We start from the raw sequence: 20,339 nt of genomic DNA on the forward strand, positions 1-20,339 counted from the left end.
GAAACTGAACACTGCAATCATCAGTGAACATCCCCATTTCTGACCTTATGATGGAGGGAAGGTCATTGATGAAGCAGCTGAAGATGGTTGGGCCTAGGACACTGCCCTGAGGAACTCCTGCAGCAATGTCCTGGGGCTGAGATGATTGGCCTCCAACAACCCCACTACCATCTTTCTTTGTGCTAGGTATGACTCCAGCCACTGGAGAGTTTTCCCCCTGATTCCCATTGACTTCAATTTTACTAGGGCTCCTTGGTGCCACACTCGGTTAAATGCTGCCTTGATGTCAAGGGCTGTCACTCTCACCTCACCATTATGGAAAGTCTACATACAAGAATAACAAAAATAACAGTGCGAATTATTTTTAATTTTCTTTGTATGAAAGACCAATGTAATAGTTAACACAATACACATGATATACTCGTGTTAATTTTGTAATTGTCGTCCACATATTTTAACACCAGAGTGTTCATTGACACGTTTTGTCATTGTCCACCTGCACGCATTTATAGGAATAATCCATAATTTCACCATTTGAGATTAATGTTTTGCAACTTATGAAAATCAGGAATTACATTTGAAATAATGCGCAATGATAAGTAGTACACAGTGTAGCAGAATTAATTTTAAAAACACTGGGATCGTGCTTCCCAGTGATTTACTGAGTAAATGCACTGTGTTTGGTACTGACCCACAGTTCGGGAAGATCCCATTTTAATTCCTGCTCTTTGCTGAATTAATTAATATCAGCCAAGATGGAGGCTTTGCAGTTGGCATCGGCGTTCCTAAGTTAGAGAAAGGGGAACAATTGGCTGGAAACTTCTATTGCTAGTTGCTAATTCTAGTGAAGTTGCTAATTAAAGTAAAGCAGGATAAGAGAAAATCGGAGGGAAAGTTTGATTTAGATCAATTGTGGAAAGTGTGTGTGTTTCAGTCTTGAATATTTCTAATTTCTGTCAAGTGTTTACTTTTTAAAAAAAATTGCCACCCAAGGTAAAACCTTAGAGTGAGCATACTTACACCAGTGATACTGAGCAGATGTGTTGCAGGGTGATATCCTTGGTATAGTGACTTCTTTTTTCGAAAAATAGTTCACGGATAAGTACTTGCCATTGATGAGAGTTGTTGTCATCTTTAAAGGTAACGTGTATTTAAAAAAATTCTGATTTACACATTGCTAATCTGTTGTTTCCTTCCTTTTGTAAAGGTAAGGATTCAAAACCTGAAATGGTCATTCCATCTCCCATCAGCCTGGCTCCTGAGGAGAAAGTATCATTCGCACTATATGCACTGTCAGTCTCTGCACTTACAGTGGCCAGGATCAGGAAAAATTACAACAAAGTGGACAGCAAAACCATAGCCAAACAGGTGAGCAAAAATGTAAGGGTTTCATTCAGAGGAAATGCACAAACTAAAAATGTGATTTGTTTTGTATGCAAGCCATTTATGTGTTTAGCTTACAAAAATATAGCAAGTACAGTTTGGGTTCTTAATGAAATCCTAAAGATGGGAAGTCATGTCTCTTTACATGGTCAAATGGCCATGCCCCTGCAAAATGTGTGGCATAAATGTTGTAGATTATTAAAATATTAAAAATTATGGAATTTTTCATTCTTCAGTGAAAATGCTAATTACATTATTTTGTTCTTTCAGTTGTCAATGATTTTTAATTTGACTTTTTCCTATGTAAAATAAAAACCTCACATGGATGCACTGAGAAGAGGAGATAACAAACTGTTATTCTGATTTTGCATTCAGATCAGACTCCTCAAGTTATACCATATCAAGCTGACTCAGTTTTCCTGGTAACTTATAATTTGTATGAAACACAATGCTTACAGTTTGACACTATATCTAACCCAGGATAAATCAGATTTTGACTTTTGAGTTTATTTTTGTTCTCTATTTCCTCCTCCGTTTCCCTGCACTGTGTAACAATATGTAGCAGGTGTTCAAGCAAGTCAAGTTTGACTGACTGCTAGAAGTGTGAGCGAGAACAGCCAATCTCTGTCCAGTTTTCTGTCCCTCCCTGCAAGTACAGTAGCACCTTGCCTGCACTCAACACATTCCCACAATAGCACAGATAATATCACTAACTAACTGTGTGTAGGAAATTGTGACGTGAACATCATATCACCCTGTAGCACAACTTTTTTCTCCACCCATGACAACCTTGTGAGAGTTTTAAGAGCTGCATCTTAGATGTTTACATAGAGTATAAAAGAAAACTTTATCACAGCACCATGGGTAGCTCAGCTGTACAGGGTGAGAGGAGAAGGGTCAGGAGAGCAGTAGTGATGGGATTCAATAGTTAGGGGAACAGACAGGTGTTCCTGCGGCCGCAGACGTGATTCCAAGATGGTATGTTGCCTCCTTGGTGCCAGGGTCAAGGATGTAACAGAGCAGCTGCAGAACATTCTGAGGGAGGAGGGTGGACAGCCAGAGGTCATGATCCATATCGGTACCAATGACATAGGTGGAAAGAGGGATGAGGTCCTGCAGGCAGATTTTAGGGAGCTAGGAAAGGAATTAATAAGCAGGACCTCAAAGGTAGTATTCTCCAGATTACTCCCAGTGCCACGCGCTAGTGACTATAGAAATAGGTGGATAGAGTATATGAATGCGTGGCTGGAGAGATGGTGCAGGAGAGATGTGCAGGAGAGAGGGCTTTAGATACCTGGGGGAGGTGGGATCTGTACAAGCCAGACAGGTTGCATCTCAACAGGGCCGGGACAAATATCCTTGCAGGGAGTTTTGCTAGTGCTGTTGGGGAGGGTTTAAACTAGCTTGGCAGGGGGATGGGAACCTGAGCGTAGACTCAGAAGGGAGAATCAGAGCTGGAAATGGAAGGTAGAAAATTAGTAATTGAGTTTGGAAGGCAGAGGAAACAAAGGTTAGAAAATAGATAACAAAGGAGTTTGGCAGTACTAAATGGTATATACTTCAATGCAAGGAGTCTAGTGAATAAGGCAGATGCGCTGAGGGCACAGACACGTGGAATTATGATATCATAGCTATTATTAAAACATGGCTTAAAGAAGGGCAGAAATGGCAGCTCATGTTCCCGGTTACAGGGTTTTCAGACGAGATAGAGAGGGAGATAAGAAAGGAGGAGGGGTGTCAGCATCGGTAAAGGAAACAATTACAGCTGTGAGGAGGGATGATATGCTAGAAGGATCATCAATGAGGCCATGTGGGTTGAGCTAATGAACAAAAAAGGAGCAGTCACACTACTGAGAGTGTACTATAAACCCCCAAGCAGTCAGGGAGATAGAAGGGCAAATATGTAGGCAAATTTCTGAGAAGTGAAAAACCAATAGGGCAGTAATAGGGAATTTCAACTACCTTCATGTTAACTGGGGTAGAATCAGTGTAAAAAGAATAGAGGGCGTAAAATTCTTAAAATGCATTCAGAAATTTTTTTTTAGCCAGTACGTAGCAAGCCCAACAAAAGAGGGGACAGTTCTGGACTTAGTTTTAGGGAATGAAGCTGGGCAAGTGGAAGGAGTATCAGTGGGAGAGCATTTTGGCGGTAGTGATTCAGTTAGATTTAGCATAGTTATAGAAAAGGACAAAGATATAGAACAGGAGTAAAAGTTCTAAATTGGGGAAAGGCAAATTTTACTAAGCTGAGAAGTGATTTAGCAAAAGTGGACTGGAAGCAGCTACTTGAAGGTAAATCAGTGTCAGAACAGTGGGAGGCATTCGAGCGGGGAGATAGTGAGGGTTAAGAGCAAATATGTTCCCACAAAGAAAAAGGATGGGAATGCCAAATCTAGAGCCCCCTGGATGTCAAGGCAAAAAAGGGAAGCTTATGTCAGACACCAAGAGCTCAATACTGCAGAAAGCCTTGAAGAGTATAGAAAGTGCAGGGGTGAAATTAAAAAGGAGATTAGGGAAGCAAAGAGAGAGCATGAAAAAATACTGACATGTAAAATCAAGGAAAACTCAAAAATGTTTTATAAATACATAAAGAGAAAGAGGATAACTAAGGAAAGAGTAGGGCCTATTAGAGACCAAAAAGGTAACCTATGTATGGAGGCGGAAGATGTGGGTGTGGTTCTTAATAAATACGTCCGTCTTCACAAAAGAGGGGGACGATGCAAACGTTGTAGTTAAGTAGAATTGTGAAATATTGGATGGGATAAACATAGTGAAGGAGGAAATGTTAAGGGGATTAGCATCTTTGAAAGTACAATAATCACCAGGCCCAGATAAAATGTATCCCAAGCTGTTAAGAGAAGCAAGGGGAGGAAATAGCAGAGGCTCTGACCATCATTTTCAAATCTTCTCTGGCTACAGGCGTGGTGCCAGAGGATTGGAGGACTGCTAATGTGGTACTGTTGTTTAAAAAGGGAGAAAAGGATAGACCGAGTAAGTACAGGCCAGTCAGCCTTACCTCGGTGGTGGGCAATTATTGGAAACAATTCTGAGGGACAGTATTAATCGTCATTTAGAAAGGCACAGATTAATCAAGGACAGTCAGCATGGATTTGTTAAGGGAAGATCGTGTCTGACTAACTTGATTGAATCTTTTGGGATAAAAAGAGGTAACAAGGAGGGACAATGAGGGTGGTGCGTTTGATGTAGTGTACATGGATTTTAGCAAGGCTTTTGACAAGGTCCCACATGGCAGACTGGTCAAAAATGTGGAAGACCATGGGATCCAAAGGAGAGTGGCAAGTTGGATCCAAAATTGTCTCAGTGGCAGGAAACAAAGGGTAATGGTCAACAGGTGTTTTTGTGACTGGAAGGCTGTTTCCAGTGGGGTTCCACAGGGTTCAGTATTAGGTCCCTTGCTTTTTGTGCTATAGATTAATAATTTAGACCTAAATGTGTAAGGGGCATAATTAAGAAGTTTGCAGATGATGCAAAAATTGGCCATTTGGTTGATAATGAGGAGGAAAGCTGTCGACTGCAGGAAGATATCAATGGAATGGTCAGGTGGGCAAAAAAGTAGCAAATGGAATTCAATCCGCATAAGTGTGAGCTAATGCATTTGGGGAGGACAAACAAGGCAAGGGAATACACAATAAATGGGAGGATACTGAGAGGTGTAGAGGAAGTGAAGGACCTTGGAGTGCATGTCCACAGATCCCTGAAGATAGCAGGACAGGTAGATAAGGTGGTTAGAATCATAGAAAGTTTACAGCACGGAAGGAGGCCATTCGGCCCATCGAGTCCGTGCCGGCTCTATGCAAGAGTGATCCAACTAGTCCCACTCCCCCGCCCTATCCACGTTGCCCTGCAAATTTTTTACTTTCAAGTACTTATCCAGTTCCCTTTTGAAGGCCATGATCGAATCTGCCTCCACCACCCCCTCGGGCAGTGCATTCCAGATCCTAACCACTCGCTTTGTAAAAACATTTTTCCTCGTGTCACCTTTGGTTCTTCTGCCAATCACCTTAAATCTGTGCCCTCCGGTTCTTGACCCTTTCGCCAATGGGAACAGTTTCTCTCTGTCTAGACCCTTAATGATTTTGAATACCTCTATCAAATCTCCTCGCAACCTTCCCTGTTCCAAGGAGAACAAACACAGCTTCTTCAGTCTATCCATGTAACTAAAGTCCCTCATCCCTGGAATCATTCTAGTAAATCTCTTCTGCACCCTCTCTAAGGCCTTCACATCTTTCCTAAAGTGCAGTGCCCGGAACTGGACACAATTCTCCAGTTGTGGCGGAACCAGTGTTTTATAGAGGTTCATCATGACTTCCTTACTTTTGTACTCTATGCCTCTATTTATAAAGCCCAGGATCCCATATGCTTTTTTCACTGCTTTCTTAAACTGCCCTGCCACCTTCACCGATTTGTGCACATATACCTCTAGATCTTTCCATTCCTGTACCCCTTTTAGAGTTGTGCCCTCTAGTTTATATTGCCTCTCCTCGTTCTTCCTACCGAAATGTATCACCACATTTTTCTGCGTTAAATTTTATCATTTAAGAAGGCATATGGGATACTTTCCTTTATTAGCCGAGGCATAGAATACAAGAGCAGGGAGGTTATGCTCGAATTGTATAAAACACTAGTTAGGCTATAGCTTGTGTACTGCATATGGTTCTGATCACCACATTACAGGAAAGATGTGATTGCATTAGAGAGGGTACAGAGGAGATTTACAAGGATGTTGCCAGGAGTGGAGAATTTTAGCTATGAGGAAAGATTGGATAGGCTGGGGTTGTTTTCATTGGAACAGAGGAGACTGAGGGCTGATTTAATTGAGGTGTATAAAATTATGAGTGGCCTAGATATAATGGATCGGGAGGACCTATTTCCCTTCGCAGAGGGGTCAGTGACCAGGGGCATAGCTTTAAAGTAATTGGTAGAAGGATTAGAGGGGAATTGAGATTTTTTTTCACCCAGATGGTGGTGGGGTCTGGAACTCACTGCCTGAAAGGTTGGTAAAGGCAGAAACCCTCAAATCATTTAAAAAGTACTTGGATGTGCATTTGAAGTGCTGTAACGTACAGGGCTACAGTCCAATTGCTGGAAAGTGGGATTAAGCTGGATAGCTCTTTTTTGGCCGGCATGGACACGATGGGATGAATGGCCTCCTTCTGTGCTGTAACTTTCTATGATTCTATCTTTAATAAAAGGTGATAGTGTTGTTACAACTGGTTGTAAAAGCTGATAGTGTCAGAATTTAGAGAGAGCTACTCAAATGAAATTTTTATTTTATATTGACAAAAAAATTGCACCACTGTGACACTAAATGTGAACGATAAGAAAATGCAGTGCTCCGTTTAAAGGTACCTAACAATGTTAAATCATTTATTTTCAAATTATTAAGTAACTCAAGTGTATGTGCAAGTCATTTTTTTGGAGAGTAGAGATACTGAAATACTCTCTTTCAGGGTATTTTACACACAAAAATCACATTTTTGATTTAGTAAGTACTCCATCCAAAGTGACTAATGCCTCTGCTGCAGCAGCAGCATCTGGCCATGTCTGTACACAGATCTAACAACCTGCCCATTGCCATCACTTTCTATCATCTTTCACTTGTAGCATTTCTTTTTGCAGATATTATGTTAGTGTCAGAGTCACTTAGGGATCTACTGTGTTCTACTCACCATTTTGAACAGTGGGCTAACTCGTGGCATATGGTGGTGGGTGCCCCAAATATGATGATATGGCCTTGCACGAGGACCTTCAAGGTAGTGCTTGGAAAATATAGAGGCTTTTGTCCATGTTGTTTATTTCTATCCGTACCTGGGGATCCTGGTGGATGCCAACTTCAGTCTAAAATACAGTCCTTTGAGAATATGTTGAAAAAGGGTGATAAGAATTTGGGTCTTTCTCACCTGTCTTCAATGACAGCAATCCCAATTCAGGTATAATGTGTCTAAACAGTTCCCCTTCATATTTCAGAACTTTTAGGCATGTAACAAAAGAGCTTCCTCCCGCTCCTGTTCAGGATCCAGAATCAATCTATGAGGTGGAATTGTAGCGAAAAGAGGAAGCAGATGCAGAAAGGAAGGGCTCTGGTCTACATCACACTGTCACTGAGTGGACTAGAGGGAGTCCCAGCCTCACAATGGCACACCCTTTGCTAAGACCATTCACAGGATATTCTGGTTTAAACTATTGGTGATGAATAAGTCTAGTATGCGACATTGTACTTGGATGCCTACGACATCAAGGTAGTTGGTACAAAGCAAGCTGCCCGATGTAAGTCCTCCCCCCCCACACTGAAAGCGGATGCCCGTCATATAACCAATGAGGAAACTCTGAGACTTGGGATAACTGATGATAGCAGGCACTACCTGGAGGCTGGGTATGAGAGCACATGCTCATATATCCAGGGCTTGGTGTCTACCATGATAGGACTGCAGAGGAATATGCAGTTGCTACTGAAGCTCTGCATCTCCAACAGGTGAAGCTATGGGATATGGAATGTATTCATGTTATGGACTGGAGGAAGCTGACAATGCACACATTTTTTGATGTGTTATACTGTTCCTCATACCTGATGTCGACTTAGCAAGGGCTTGAGCACAGAGGTTGGTAAAGACATAGTGAACTTCTAATGGAGTGAATTGCTAAAACAGTGGGGTGCAATGAAGGTTCATTAGATTGATTCCTGGGATGAGAGGATTGTCTTATGAGTAGAGATTGAGTAGAATGGGTCTATATTATCTGGAGCTTAGAAGAATGAGAGGTGATCTCATTGAAATGCATACAATTCTTAGAGGGTTTGACAGGGTAGATGCTGAGAGGATGTTTCCTCTGGCTGCAGAGTCTAGAACTATAGTCTCCAGATAGGGGGTCAGCCATTTAAGACTGAGATAAGAAAAAAATCTCCTCACTCAGAGGGTTGTGAATCTTTGGAATTCTCTACCCCAGAGGGCTGTGGATGCTCAGCTGTTGGGTATATTCAAGACTGAGATCGATGGATATTTAGACACTGAGGAAATTAAGGGATATGGGAAAGGGCGGAAAAGTGGACTTGAGGTAGAAGATCAGCCATGACCTTATTGAATGGCGGAGCAAGCTCGAGGGGCCAGATGGCCTACTCCTGCTCCTATTTCTTACGTTATAAGAAATATAGCAAACAGTCAAGGAGCAAATACAGTTACAAAACAGAATAAAAGGACTGTTCAAAATAAAGTAAAAGGAACAACTATTAAACTGAATTAAACTGCCTGTACAGCAATGTACACAGCGTCCAAAATAAAACTGAGGAACTGGAGGCAATAATCCATAGCGAGGTACCAGATGTATAAGGAATAACTGAAACATGACTATGTAAAGAACAGGACTGGCAACTAAATATTGCAGGTTATAACATAATCAGAAAGGATAGGGAAGGAAGAAGCAGGGGGTGGAGTAGCTGTACTAATTAGAGATAACATAACGGCAGTAGAAAAAAGGGACATAACTAACAGAAGGATAGAAGCAGAATCCATATGGATTGAAAGAAATGATGATACGGGATTGATCACGCTAATAGGGATATGCTACAGACCACCTAATAATGGAAAGGAGGTGGAGGAAGAAATATGTAAGCAAATATGCAAAATGATTATAGGACATAGAATAAAAACCAGGGGAGGTTTGTAACTACCCCCAAATAAAGGGGTGTACAGGGAGTGAAGTTTTTACAATGTGTACGGGACTCCTTTCTTACCCAGTATGTAAAAAGCCCTCCAAGAGAGGAAGCGCTGCTGGATGTAGTAATGGAAATGCACCAGAACAGTTCACATCTAGGCAAAAGCGATCATAACATAGTAAGGTTTAAGATGAAGATTGAGAAGGGTATAAGTAAGACAAAGACCAAAGTAATAAATAGGATAAAGCTGATTTTTTTTTTAGGGGATGAGAATGGAACTAGGGAAAATAAACTGGAAAAAATTTACTGATCAACAAAGAAATAGATCACAAGAAACATTTAAAACCGTGATCGAGAGATCAGGAGAAATATATCCCACTAAAAAGCAAGAACAAAATAGCCAGTAATGACACACCATGGATGAATAAAGAAATAAGGGCAAAATTGAAACTAAAGTAAAAGGCACGTACTAAGTACGTAGACAAAAAAGGAGACGATGACGCAAGGTAATACAAAAAGATTAGGAAAGAAGTTTAAAAAAAAACAATTAGGAAGGCAAAGAGAATCGGTGAAATTAAAATATCAAGGACTATAAAAAGTAACAGTATTCTACAGACACAAATAACAAATGAAAAATCAGGATAGGCATAGGGCCACTAAGGGTTGCACATGATAAACTCACAGGTAATGACAGCAAAGTGGCAGAAATAGTAAATAATTATTTTGCCTCAGTATTTACCAGGGAGACTAACATGGTGGGCATGACATTAGAAGAAATCAAAAAAGATGTAAAGACATTTAAGATAGAAAAGGGGGAGATAATTGATAAAGTAATCAAACTTAGAGAGGATAAAACCCCTGGACCGGATGGATTGCATCCGCGCATATTAAAAGAAGTCAGGGAAGAGATAGCAGAGGTGCTACTACATATATATAAAAATTCTTTAGAAAAAGGAATAGTACCAGAGGACTGGCGGACAGTTAATGTGATTCTTATATTTAAAAAGGGAGAAAGAACAAGTCCAGGGAACTATAGACCAATTAGCTTAACGTCAGTGGATGGAAAGATAATAGAACCCTTACTCAAAGATGTAATAGAAAAACATCTAGAAACCGGAAATATAATAAAGAATAGTCAGTACGGATTTCAAAAGGGAAGGTCATGCTTGTCCAACCTTATTGAATTCTTTGAAGAAGTAACAGAAAGGGTAGATAAGGGTAATGTAGTAGATGTAATATATTTGGATTTTCAAAAGGCCTTCGATAAGGTACCGCATTGTACACTCATGGCTAAGATGAGGGCATGTGGAGTCAGGACAGGTAGCAGAATGGATAGCAAGCTGGCTACAAAACAGAAAACAGAGAGTAGGGGTTAAAGGTAGTCACTCAGACTGGCAAAAGGTGGGAAGTGGTGTTCCACAAGTGCTGGTACCACTGTTGTTCACCATTTACATAAACGATTTGGACTCTGGAATCGGAAATACAATTTCAAAATTTGTAGATGACACCAAATTAGGGTGTATAGTTAGTACTGAGGAGGACTGCGACAAAATACAGGAAGACATTAGTAAACTTACAGATCGGGCATGTAATTGGCAAATTAATTTCAATATAGTTAAGTGTGAGGTGGTACATTTTGGTAGGAAGAATAAGGTGGCCACATACTCCTTGGAAAATAAGTGACTAAATGGGATAGAGGAGCAGTGGCATCTGGGGGTACAGATACACAAATCATTAAAAGTAGCAACGCAGGTTAATAAAGCCATTTTTTTAAAAAAGCAAACCAAGCACTGGAATTCATTTCTAGAGCGATTAGAATTGAAAAGCAAAGAAGTTATGTCAAGCTTGTATAGAACCTTGTTTAGACCACGTTTGGAGTACTGTGAACAGTTCTGGTTTCCATATTTTAAAAAGGATATAGAGGCACTGGAAAAGGTGCAAAAAAGATTTACTAGGATGATACCAGAACTGAGAGATTATACCTATTAGGAAAGATTGAACAGGCTGGGGCTCTTTCCTCTAGAAAAGAGAAAACTGAGGGGTGATCTGATAGAGGCCTTTAAGATTATGAAAGATGTTTGATAGGATAGACATAGAAAAGATGTTTCCACTTGTGGGGAAGACCAGAAATATAAGATAGTCACTAATAAATCCAATAGGGAATTCAGGAGAAACTTCTTTACCCAGAGAATGGTTAGAATGTGGAACTTGCTACCACAAGGAGTAGTTGAGGTCACCAGCGTAGATGCATTTAAGGGGAAGCTAGATAAACATATGAGGGAGAACAGAGTATAAGGACATGCTGATAGGGTTAGATGAAGTAAGGAGGGAGGAGGCTCATGTGGAGCATAAACACAGGCATGGATCATTTGGGCCGAATGTCCTGTTTCTGTGCTGTATATTCTATGTAATTCAATGTATGTATAAAATGGAATGCAATTCATTTATTTTTGGATTTTCAGAAGGCATGTAAAAGTTGTGCTTGTCGGTTTGATAACCAACTAATGACCATCCTCCTGACGGAGTGAGGAAGCTTGGTCGCTTTGGGATCAAGGTGGCGCCAAAATCACATGTCTGTCGATGGAAGCTTGAAACTAAGTCAATCCTCTGTGCCGGAATCTGTAATCCAGTACCTAAATTAAGCACTACTCCAGGCCGCCGTTAATGACTGAACAGTCAGCTTGGCTCACTCATGGAACTTGAAAGGATAGACATCATTAGGGCCTAGGATTCTTCCTACTCTGCTCCAAGTAATGCTGCAAATAGTGCCCCAGTGGGTAGGGTAGTCGAAGGTGGACTCGCAGCAGGAAGCACCAGTGGTGAGTTACACTGTTTTAGCGGGTTCAACTCCAGCAGTACCTCTGCACACACCTGGGAACTCCCCAAGCCTCGTGTCTGCCAACCTGAATCTAAGCTTTTTGGATTTAGGTAAATAGGATGTGCCCCTAAAGCGAGGGAGTGGGCACTCCATATCGGGCAAACAGCAACCCTACAGGTGGAAGTAGATTTCTCTGTAGCTTGAATTAGAGACTTTTAAATACGGTGATGGATTTCTTCATGTGTCAGGCACACAGCTGAGTTTTAAAAAAAATGAAAATGTCTGAACTAACCTCCATAGAAGGAAAAGGAAAATAGTAACAAACTCTAGGATGAGGAGACAGCATAACACAAACCACCGATACCTTTGACAGAAAGAAAATAGAAGTAAATGCAGAGCTCAGATTTTAAATGAGCAGCAAGATGGATAAAATTGGTTAATATGAGAAGAAGCACAAAAACAAAAATGAAAAGTGTGCCAAGACATACAGCAAAATAAATTGAAGACTCGTGCAAGTTTGGTGAATCTTTATGTGGAATGTTCTACACAGGTTAAGACCTAACCGGAAGTTTAGTAGCTGGAGAAGTTGGTGCCTCTCTACTTGGCTGCAGGTAATTTAGATCAGATAGGAGAGTGACTTGGCCCTGATGCCATTCTGAGCTGGCCACTTGAACGCATGGAACAGCTTCACTGTTCTTCTCCCTTGAGGAATGGCACTTATCTTTGGCAAAGTGCTTTACTACAGCAATATGTTATAGTGTATTGGTGTTCCAGAGCATTGCTTTGCCAAACTGCTTAGTGGATATGAGGATGTTCAAGTGGCAGAGGGTTTTGAGTATGATCATATGTCGTTATGGAATGATGAGATTTAAGTTGACTTTCTCAGTGCTGGTGAGTTCCTAATCTCACCCGGGGTTAACCCATCTAACCTCCTCCCCATCCCACGTTACCTGTCCCATTGCCGTTTTCTCTTACCCCGCTGGCCGTTCACTTATTCTTATCACCCTCCAGAATATTCACTGCCTTGCGAATATAGACATTCCCCATCCGTGACCTTTTATAGTGAGTGAATCCACTGACATTCTGGCACTAACCGAAACGTGATTCACGTATAGTGATTCCTTCCGTCTCACTGCAGACTCCTCATCTGGCTATAACTTCACCTGCCTTGCCCAAACTGCCATGGTAGTGGTAAAGCCACTACGTCACACCTTATTCCTTTGACACTTTCTGCTTCTTTGAGCACTTCGTTTTGTTCCAGCCCTCTTGTCTTATTCAAAATCTTTGTCGTGTACCATCCTCCAAAGCTACAAGCCAACTTAACCCCAAACTGCGATCACTCTGTATTTTCTCTCCCATATTCCCTTATGCCCTGTCCTCACTGATCTCTTCCATGAGACCCACTTCCTGCCTCCTTTATCCCCTCCGTACTTAACTTCACCTCCTTTCACCATGCTAGCTGACATTGTTAATGGCTTCCATTGCTGAGGCATTATCCCTCTCTCCAAACTGCCATCATTGTCCCTTTCTTAAAAAAAACTCTTTGAACAATCCATCCTCTCTCACTAGTCCCCTAACTTTTACTTCCCTTTCTGCTCTAAGATCTTCAAAGAAAGCCTTCCAGCTCCATGACTGTCTCTCTCAAAACTTCTTGATCAACTCTCTCCAATCTGCCTTTTGCCCAGCTCACAGCACAAAGACAGTCCTGGCCAAAGTTACAAATGGCATCCACTGTGTCTGCGACTGTAGTGTGTTATCCCTCGTTGTCCTACATTGTTTGCTACAATAGTCCATGCCATCCTCCTCCATTACCTCTCTGCCAGTGTTGGGCATCGTGGACCTACTCTATTAGGGTCAACTCCTATCTGTCTGAACCTCGTGTATCTCCAAAAATGGTTTCTCTCTTTGCTGCAGCACTGTCACCTCTAAAATCATCCAGGAATCTGTTCAGGGCCCCTTTCTCTTAATCTTCTATATGTGGTCCTTTGGTGAAATCATCTGCAGGCGCAGGGCCAGCTTTCATTTATACTGTTGAGCCCCAGCTTTACCTCTCTAACATGTGTCTCAACCCCACCACACCTCCATGCTGACACCAAGTTATGGATGAGTCACAATTTAATTCAACTTAACATTGGGAAGATTAAATCGTTTTCAGTCCTTCATTTCCCTCCCTGGACACTCATTCAGGATGAATCAGGTCATGTGAAACTTTGAGGGCTGATATTAACCCTGCCTGCCTGTCAGAAACCGGGCAGGCAGTTAAAATGGCCAGTGGGACTTCCCCGTACCAATCTCACTGCCTTCATGCAGGTTTCGATTTAATCTGCCCTTCTGAGCAGGCGAGAGGGGCATCTGCTGGAAGGCAGTGGGGTCCTTTATATATGCAGATTAGTCTCTGATGACCTCACCAAAGTCCGACTGCCATTTTCACCAGAGTCCGACTGTCATTTTCACCAGAGGCCTGCGTGGTGAAGCCATTGTGGCTTCCCTGGGACCCATAAAGAAACCTTGAACGCCTTCCCTTCCCCGACTACGATGCCCTCCCGACCCCTCCTCCAAACCACTTACTTGAGTGCTGGGGTTTGTTCCTTTGGGTCCCCAGAGCTGGCCTCTTGCTGCCCAAAATCCAGCTCCTGCCTGCAGGCCAGCTACGCTTCCTGATGGATTTGGGTGGGAGACTGACAGGGCATTTGCAGATTTTAACTCCCGAGCCTCTTGCTGGGCAGGCTGAACGGTTTGCCATCCTCCTCGGCTCTCGCTGAGAGTGAAAATTGGGGCTTTGGTGTCCTGTTTGGCCCACTATTGTTGGTAGAGCCTTTAGCTACTTTGGCACTACCTTCTGGAATTCCTTCCTAAATATGCTTCTACTTTTCTCTCCTTTTTAAAAAAAAATCTTCTCAAAGGTTTTGAAAAAATTGTCTTTTCAACCAAGCTTTAAGTTACCCCTTCTAATTCTTGGTGCCTGTTTCCCTATCCACTTCCATTTGGCAAGCAGTTTAGGACATATTTTTAATGTTAAACTTATTCTACAAATGCAAGTTGTTGTTGTAGAAGGGACTGTAGCCTCAGATTTTCTTCAAATATGTAGGAAGGCAGTTTGTGTATTGACACTGCTGATCTTTGCTCTTCTCCCCTCCCCTTCCTCCCCCTGTTGATTCTGGCTCTGTGATTGACATAAACTCTGGGTCAAAAAGGTCAGTGTGGCATGAATGCATAAAGCATGACTACCTGGAATTAATCTCTGTTTTCCAAATAAAGTTGTATAAAAGCAGGCGATGTCTTCCATTCTCAATGCAACTACGCTTGTCATTTGATGGCTGTAGGGTTCAGGGTTGTCCTTTCTCCTCCTTGCTATTAACGAAAGGCTCTCACTATAGTTGATAGAGCACCTTTATTTGTGCTGTGCATGATGGGGACAGTAACAGCTTCTAATAACATTCTCTTGCTTTCTTGGATCAGCAACGGGAAGAGAGGGGAGACACCATGTGCAGGATGAGTATTGAAAAATAGAGGACAAATCTTTTATTCGCTGAGGAACAAAGTACAGGCGCAGAAGGATGATGGTTTACCTGTATGCACTCAAGATTTGCTTGTAAATAACTTCCTTGCAATAAGGAAAAATGTATTGTCATTGCGACCTGTGCACAAGCAAGTTGAGTAAATTAGCTTGTTTATATTTAGTACAATGATTGGACATATTGTTTATGCTCCTAATATTTCAGGGTTTAAATCAAATGGCTAAAATTGGTATTTTTTGACCACTAATTTGAATTTTTTTTTGTGTTGTGTAGATGGCCATTTCCTCACATGAAAATGCTACACCAGTAAAACTGTTGCACAATGCTGCAGGACATTTAAACGGACCAGCGCGAACTATTGGTGCAGCTCTTATAGGATACCTAGGTAAGGTGTTAATCACAGAGATTTATGGTACTCTGTCTTAATGTTAGCCCAATGCTGGAGAGCTCAAATCCAGGTTTTTCTCATAGTATACAATCCATTTTATTTTAATTAGAAATTTGCTTCAAATGGTATTTTTCAGTAATACGTAAGGAAGAACTTATTATAAAAGTTGTGCTAATTTTTTTAATTTTTGTTGCTCAATAACAACGATTTTAATCCGCGCACTTCTCAAACGGGGCAGTGTTGTGTGTGGGGGAGGGACATGGGATTAAAATCCTTGCAGTAATGTACTCACCCGGTCCTTGTGCTGGTCGTCATCTTAACACGTGTTTTCTGGCCCACCAGTGAGTCCTTCGCACCATGCAGTCAAGAGCCTCGTTGAAATTCAAGTCAGGGTCTAATGACTTCATTCAGATCCTGACTACATTTTAACTCTGCACAGCTGAATTCAGTGCCTGGTGCTAGCCTAACCAAAAGCACTGGGTGCGAAGGAGCAGCATGCCCAGAAAAGGTTTCCTTTTGAGCCAGGAGGTGCAGGAGTACTCCTCCGAACCCCACAGGTCATGTACCCCTCACCGCTTAACCTGACTGCTGGGCACCATCCTTGCGGTTCTAGGCCACAGCCTCCTGCCGCACTCGTCCAACTCCCACCCGTTGGCCTGACTTCGTTGACAGCAGCTCCGGGCGAGAGTGGGACCTGGTATATTTAAATGAGACCCAGGAGTTAAAATGGACCAGGACCTTATGATACTGGCCATGCTGGCTCTGAGCTCGCCCCGTGCCTCAGTTTAAAATTGGGGCTTATGTTTCCTTGAATAGCATTAATGGTAAAATAGTATTGCAAGAGTTTTAGAAAAATGAACTTTTTCTGAATTGAATACTCAGTTCTGTTTTACTAATACTAGCATATTAAAAGAACACCATCGAGAGCTACGATGTTTGCCAGGCTTCACCTTCACTTTCTAGTGGAAGTTGCCTGTATACTTTATTAGAATGTTATTAAATGATAATGCCTTTTCCATATTAACTTCATACTGGGCTTCTGGCCATTACTTCAGCAATTTTTCCAATTGCACTTTTAAAAAAAAAATCACGTAATCTAAAGTAAGCGGACATAGCAAAACAAAGCTTTTTTTGTCTTGTAATGTTTTGTTTTTTAAACAGTGCTTACTGGTAACTGTTGATCTTATGGAAAGTGTTAAATTTTCTAATTGGTATCATTTTGTGTTGTTTTTAAGTAACTTGATTTCTTTTGCCAGGTGTGAGAACTTCTGTTCCCAAGCCTGTTGCCACTACGTTGCAATATATTGGTGGTGCAGCTGCTATTTTAGGCTTGGTTGCAATGGCATCAGATGTCGAAGGTCTGTATGCTGCTGTGAAGGCACTTGTTTGTGTGGTAAAAAGTAATGCACTGGCCAGCAAAGAGATGGAGAGGATTAAGGGCTATCAGGTAAGAGCTTCACTGCAACTCATACCTAAAAGAGCAGCCTCAATATCTGCGTAGATTTGTAAGTGGTTTTGCCGTATGATAATGCCAGTGAAGAAAAATGCATGGAAAAACACATGACACAAGGGCATTGTTGGGATAGGTTACCAACAGATGAAATGCTAAACAGTGAAGCTTGGAAAAATTGGATAATTTTGCATCGGTCGTAATCCAGTAGGTAGATACATGTGCAATTAGACTATAGGCAAAAATGTTCTCGCTATTCATTTGAGTTGCGTAGTTTGATTCTCTTTGGGCTTTTTTATTGATTGGGAATAGGAGAAACATAATAAAATTTTGAATCTGTTGTGTGAAACGGGAGGATGAATGCTGAGTATGTTTTTACTGGATATACAGGAGTTTTAAAATTCGCTGGTCAGACCACATTTGGAATGCTGTGTTCAAGTCTGATCGTCATGACACATAAAACGTATGCAGGTATTGGAGAGGGTACAGAGAAAAGCAACAAAATTGATCCTATATATATATATAGATGAGAGAAGTTCAAGCTGTACAGTCTGGAAAGAAGGCTGTTTAGGATGGAACTTCATCAAAGCTTGTATAAAATGTTAAATGGTATAAATAAGGTTAGCCTAGAATAATTGTTTCTAAGTGAGCCAGAAAAGTAGAATCGGAAGACATAAATTTAAATTAGAGAAAAGTAAATGTAAAGTGGATATTATAAAGAATTTCTTGACTCAAATAGTAATAAATGTGTAGAATAATCTGCCAGACAGGGTAGTAATGATAAAAATATTAGGGACATTCAAGATGCAGTTGAATGCTAAAGAGCTAGCATACCAGGGGGATGATCTTTGATGAAATGAACGGTCTTTTCTTTCACTTAACTTTTGTTCTTTACACTGCCATTTCAAGTTTATCAATAACTGTTTCCAACTGTAATTGATGAAATTTTCAGTTCAGGTGTTTTTTTCTGTTCTAGCTCCTGGCAATGCTGCTGAAGAAGAAACGGACCCTCTTGAACAGTCATATTCTCCATCTCACATTTTCACTAGTAGGAACTGTTGACAGTGGCCATGAGACCAGTATCATCCCTAATTCTAATGGATTTCAGGATTTGCTTTGTGACTTTGATGTAAGACATGAGTAGGAACATAAGAAATAGGAGCAGGAGTAGGCCATACAGCCCCTTGAGCCTGCTCTGCCAGATCTTCAACCTCAACTCCACTTTCCGCTCGATCCCCATATCCATTGATTCCCTTAGAGTCCAAAAATCCATCGATGTCAGTCTTGAAAATACTCAACGACTCAGCATCCTCCGCCCTCTGGGGTAGAGAATTCCAAATATTCACGACTCTGAGTGAAGAAATTCCTCCTCATCTCAGTCCTTAATGTCTGACCCCTTATCCTGAGACGATGTCCCCTAATTCTAGACACTCCAGCCAGGGGAAACATCCTCTCAGCATCTACCCTGTCAAATCCTCTTAGAATCTTATATGTTTCAATGAGATCACCCCTCATTCTTCTGAACTCCAGAGAGTATAGGCCCATTCTACTCAATCTTTCCTCAAAGGACAACCCTCTACTGTGGTGCAATAATAACCTAGAAAGTAGTAGACAACACAGATTTAAGCCTGACTAATCTCCTTGACTTCTTTGAGGAAGTAACATCCCAAATAAAGTGGCCTAGTTTCTGAATTCCACCGGGGTGGGTACACTTCTTCGGCCTACCCCATGTCATAATGTGTCACAGATTCTGGTGGAATGGCAGACTCCCTTGACATTCCTCCACTTTTTTCCAATGTACAGCCAATGGTAATTACATCTGCATGATGCACGTGTACTTGCCATACAACACCTGTAGATGGGGTTGTATCCCAATAGCAATTGTTCTCTGTGATCCATTGGGAAAAGTAGTACATCGTTCAACAAAAAGTTTGATCTTTGGCAAAATGCAGCCTGGAATTCCAGTGCCCTCAATAGCACTGTAAATGTAGGTGCACACTTGTTTAATCTAAATGACCTTGTTCACAAGGTTTGAGGCGAGGTCATTGCTGAGGCATTTGGGACGAAAGTCCTGGCCTGCAACACTTCTGGCTCAGAACTCTTAACCTTTGATATATATTTAAGTTATTTAAAATGGTCAAAAAGTGTTTTTAGGGTTTATTTAAGTTATTGAATATCTTTTAACATGACCTTCCTTTTACAGGTCTGGCTTAATGCACCATATGAACTTCATCTGTCATTATTTGAGCACTTTATTGAACTTTTGACTGAATCAAGGTATTATTTAATTATTTCAAAATACTTTCTTTTTAAATGTTTACACTTCAGTTAACAGTCATTGGGAATAAAAAGGTTGCTTTGATTCTGTTTTACAGTGAGGCTTCTAGAAATGCCAAGTTAATGAGGGAATTCCAGTTGATACCAAAGCTACTGCTTACTCTGAGAGATATGTTCCTGTCTCAGCCGACCATTGCAGCTATCAGTAATGTGCTCAGCCTTTTGCTGCAAGGCTTTCCAAACAGCAATGATCTGCTCAGGTAGAGTCCAGGCGCAACAAAGAATACTGAAGTAACCAAGGAATTTAATTACAGTGAACCATTTGAGTACTACATATGATTTACAACTTTTACACAAAATATTAAAAGATGGAATCCGCAAAATGCCTGGAATTATAGAATAGGGCTTAGTCACTGAAAACATTTTGCAAGTTGGGCAACGAGTCCAGTAGTGAGGTACATTGTGAATAATTCTGTCTCATGAAGGGGTATGTTTCTTTGACATTTGCTAAATTCCCTTTAGAGTTTTGTGCTGTATCTCTGGAATTGTCAAGAGGGATATCTTCATTTGAGAGTGAGTTTTCTTGAGCAAGAAGAGGGAAGATTGATTCCAACTTCATTAGAACTTATATAGAACCTTTTTTTAGTTTTCAAGCAGACCTGTGGTAACAGTTTCACATTCAAAACAAAGGAGACTTCATAGGTTTGTATTAGTTTAAAGGAACATCGCAAAAAAATGTTTTTTCAGCTTTTCCTAATATCTTGAAGTTCTTTAAAGCCAACAACCTAATTTAATCTTACTTTCTGTAAGCTATATTTTAATTCTACAACAGGTCT

General features: G+C 41.1%; 1 protein-coding gene across 1 annotated transcript in view; it reads left to right on the forward strand.

The window, feature by feature from the left end:
- wdfy3 (WD repeat and FYVE domain containing 3) overlaps positions 1–20,339 on the forward strand; it is a 431,872-nt gene that overhangs the window by 251,687 nt on the left and 159,846 nt on the right. Inside the window, exons 22-27 of the mRNA XM_067990523.1 lie at positions 1,208–1,368; positions 15,662–15,773; positions 17,033–17,223; positions 18,203–18,355; positions 19,430–19,503; positions 19,602–19,763. Coding sequence (XP_067846624.1) covers positions 1,208–1,368; positions 15,662–15,773; positions 17,033–17,223; positions 18,203–18,355; positions 19,430–19,503; positions 19,602–19,763 — 853 coding nt within the window. The remainder of the gene's footprint in view (positions 1–1,207; positions 1,369–15,661; positions 15,774–17,032; positions 17,224–18,202; positions 18,356–19,429; positions 19,504–19,601; positions 19,764–20,339) is intronic.

Source organism: Heptranchias perlo, chromosome 1 (genome assembly GCF_035084215.1).
Source record: "Heptranchias perlo isolate sHepPer1 chromosome 1, sHepPer1.hap1, whole genome shotgun sequence".
Classification (NCBI taxonomy): Eukaryota; Metazoa; Chordata; class Chondrichthyes; order Hexanchiformes; family Hexanchidae; genus Heptranchias; species Heptranchias perlo.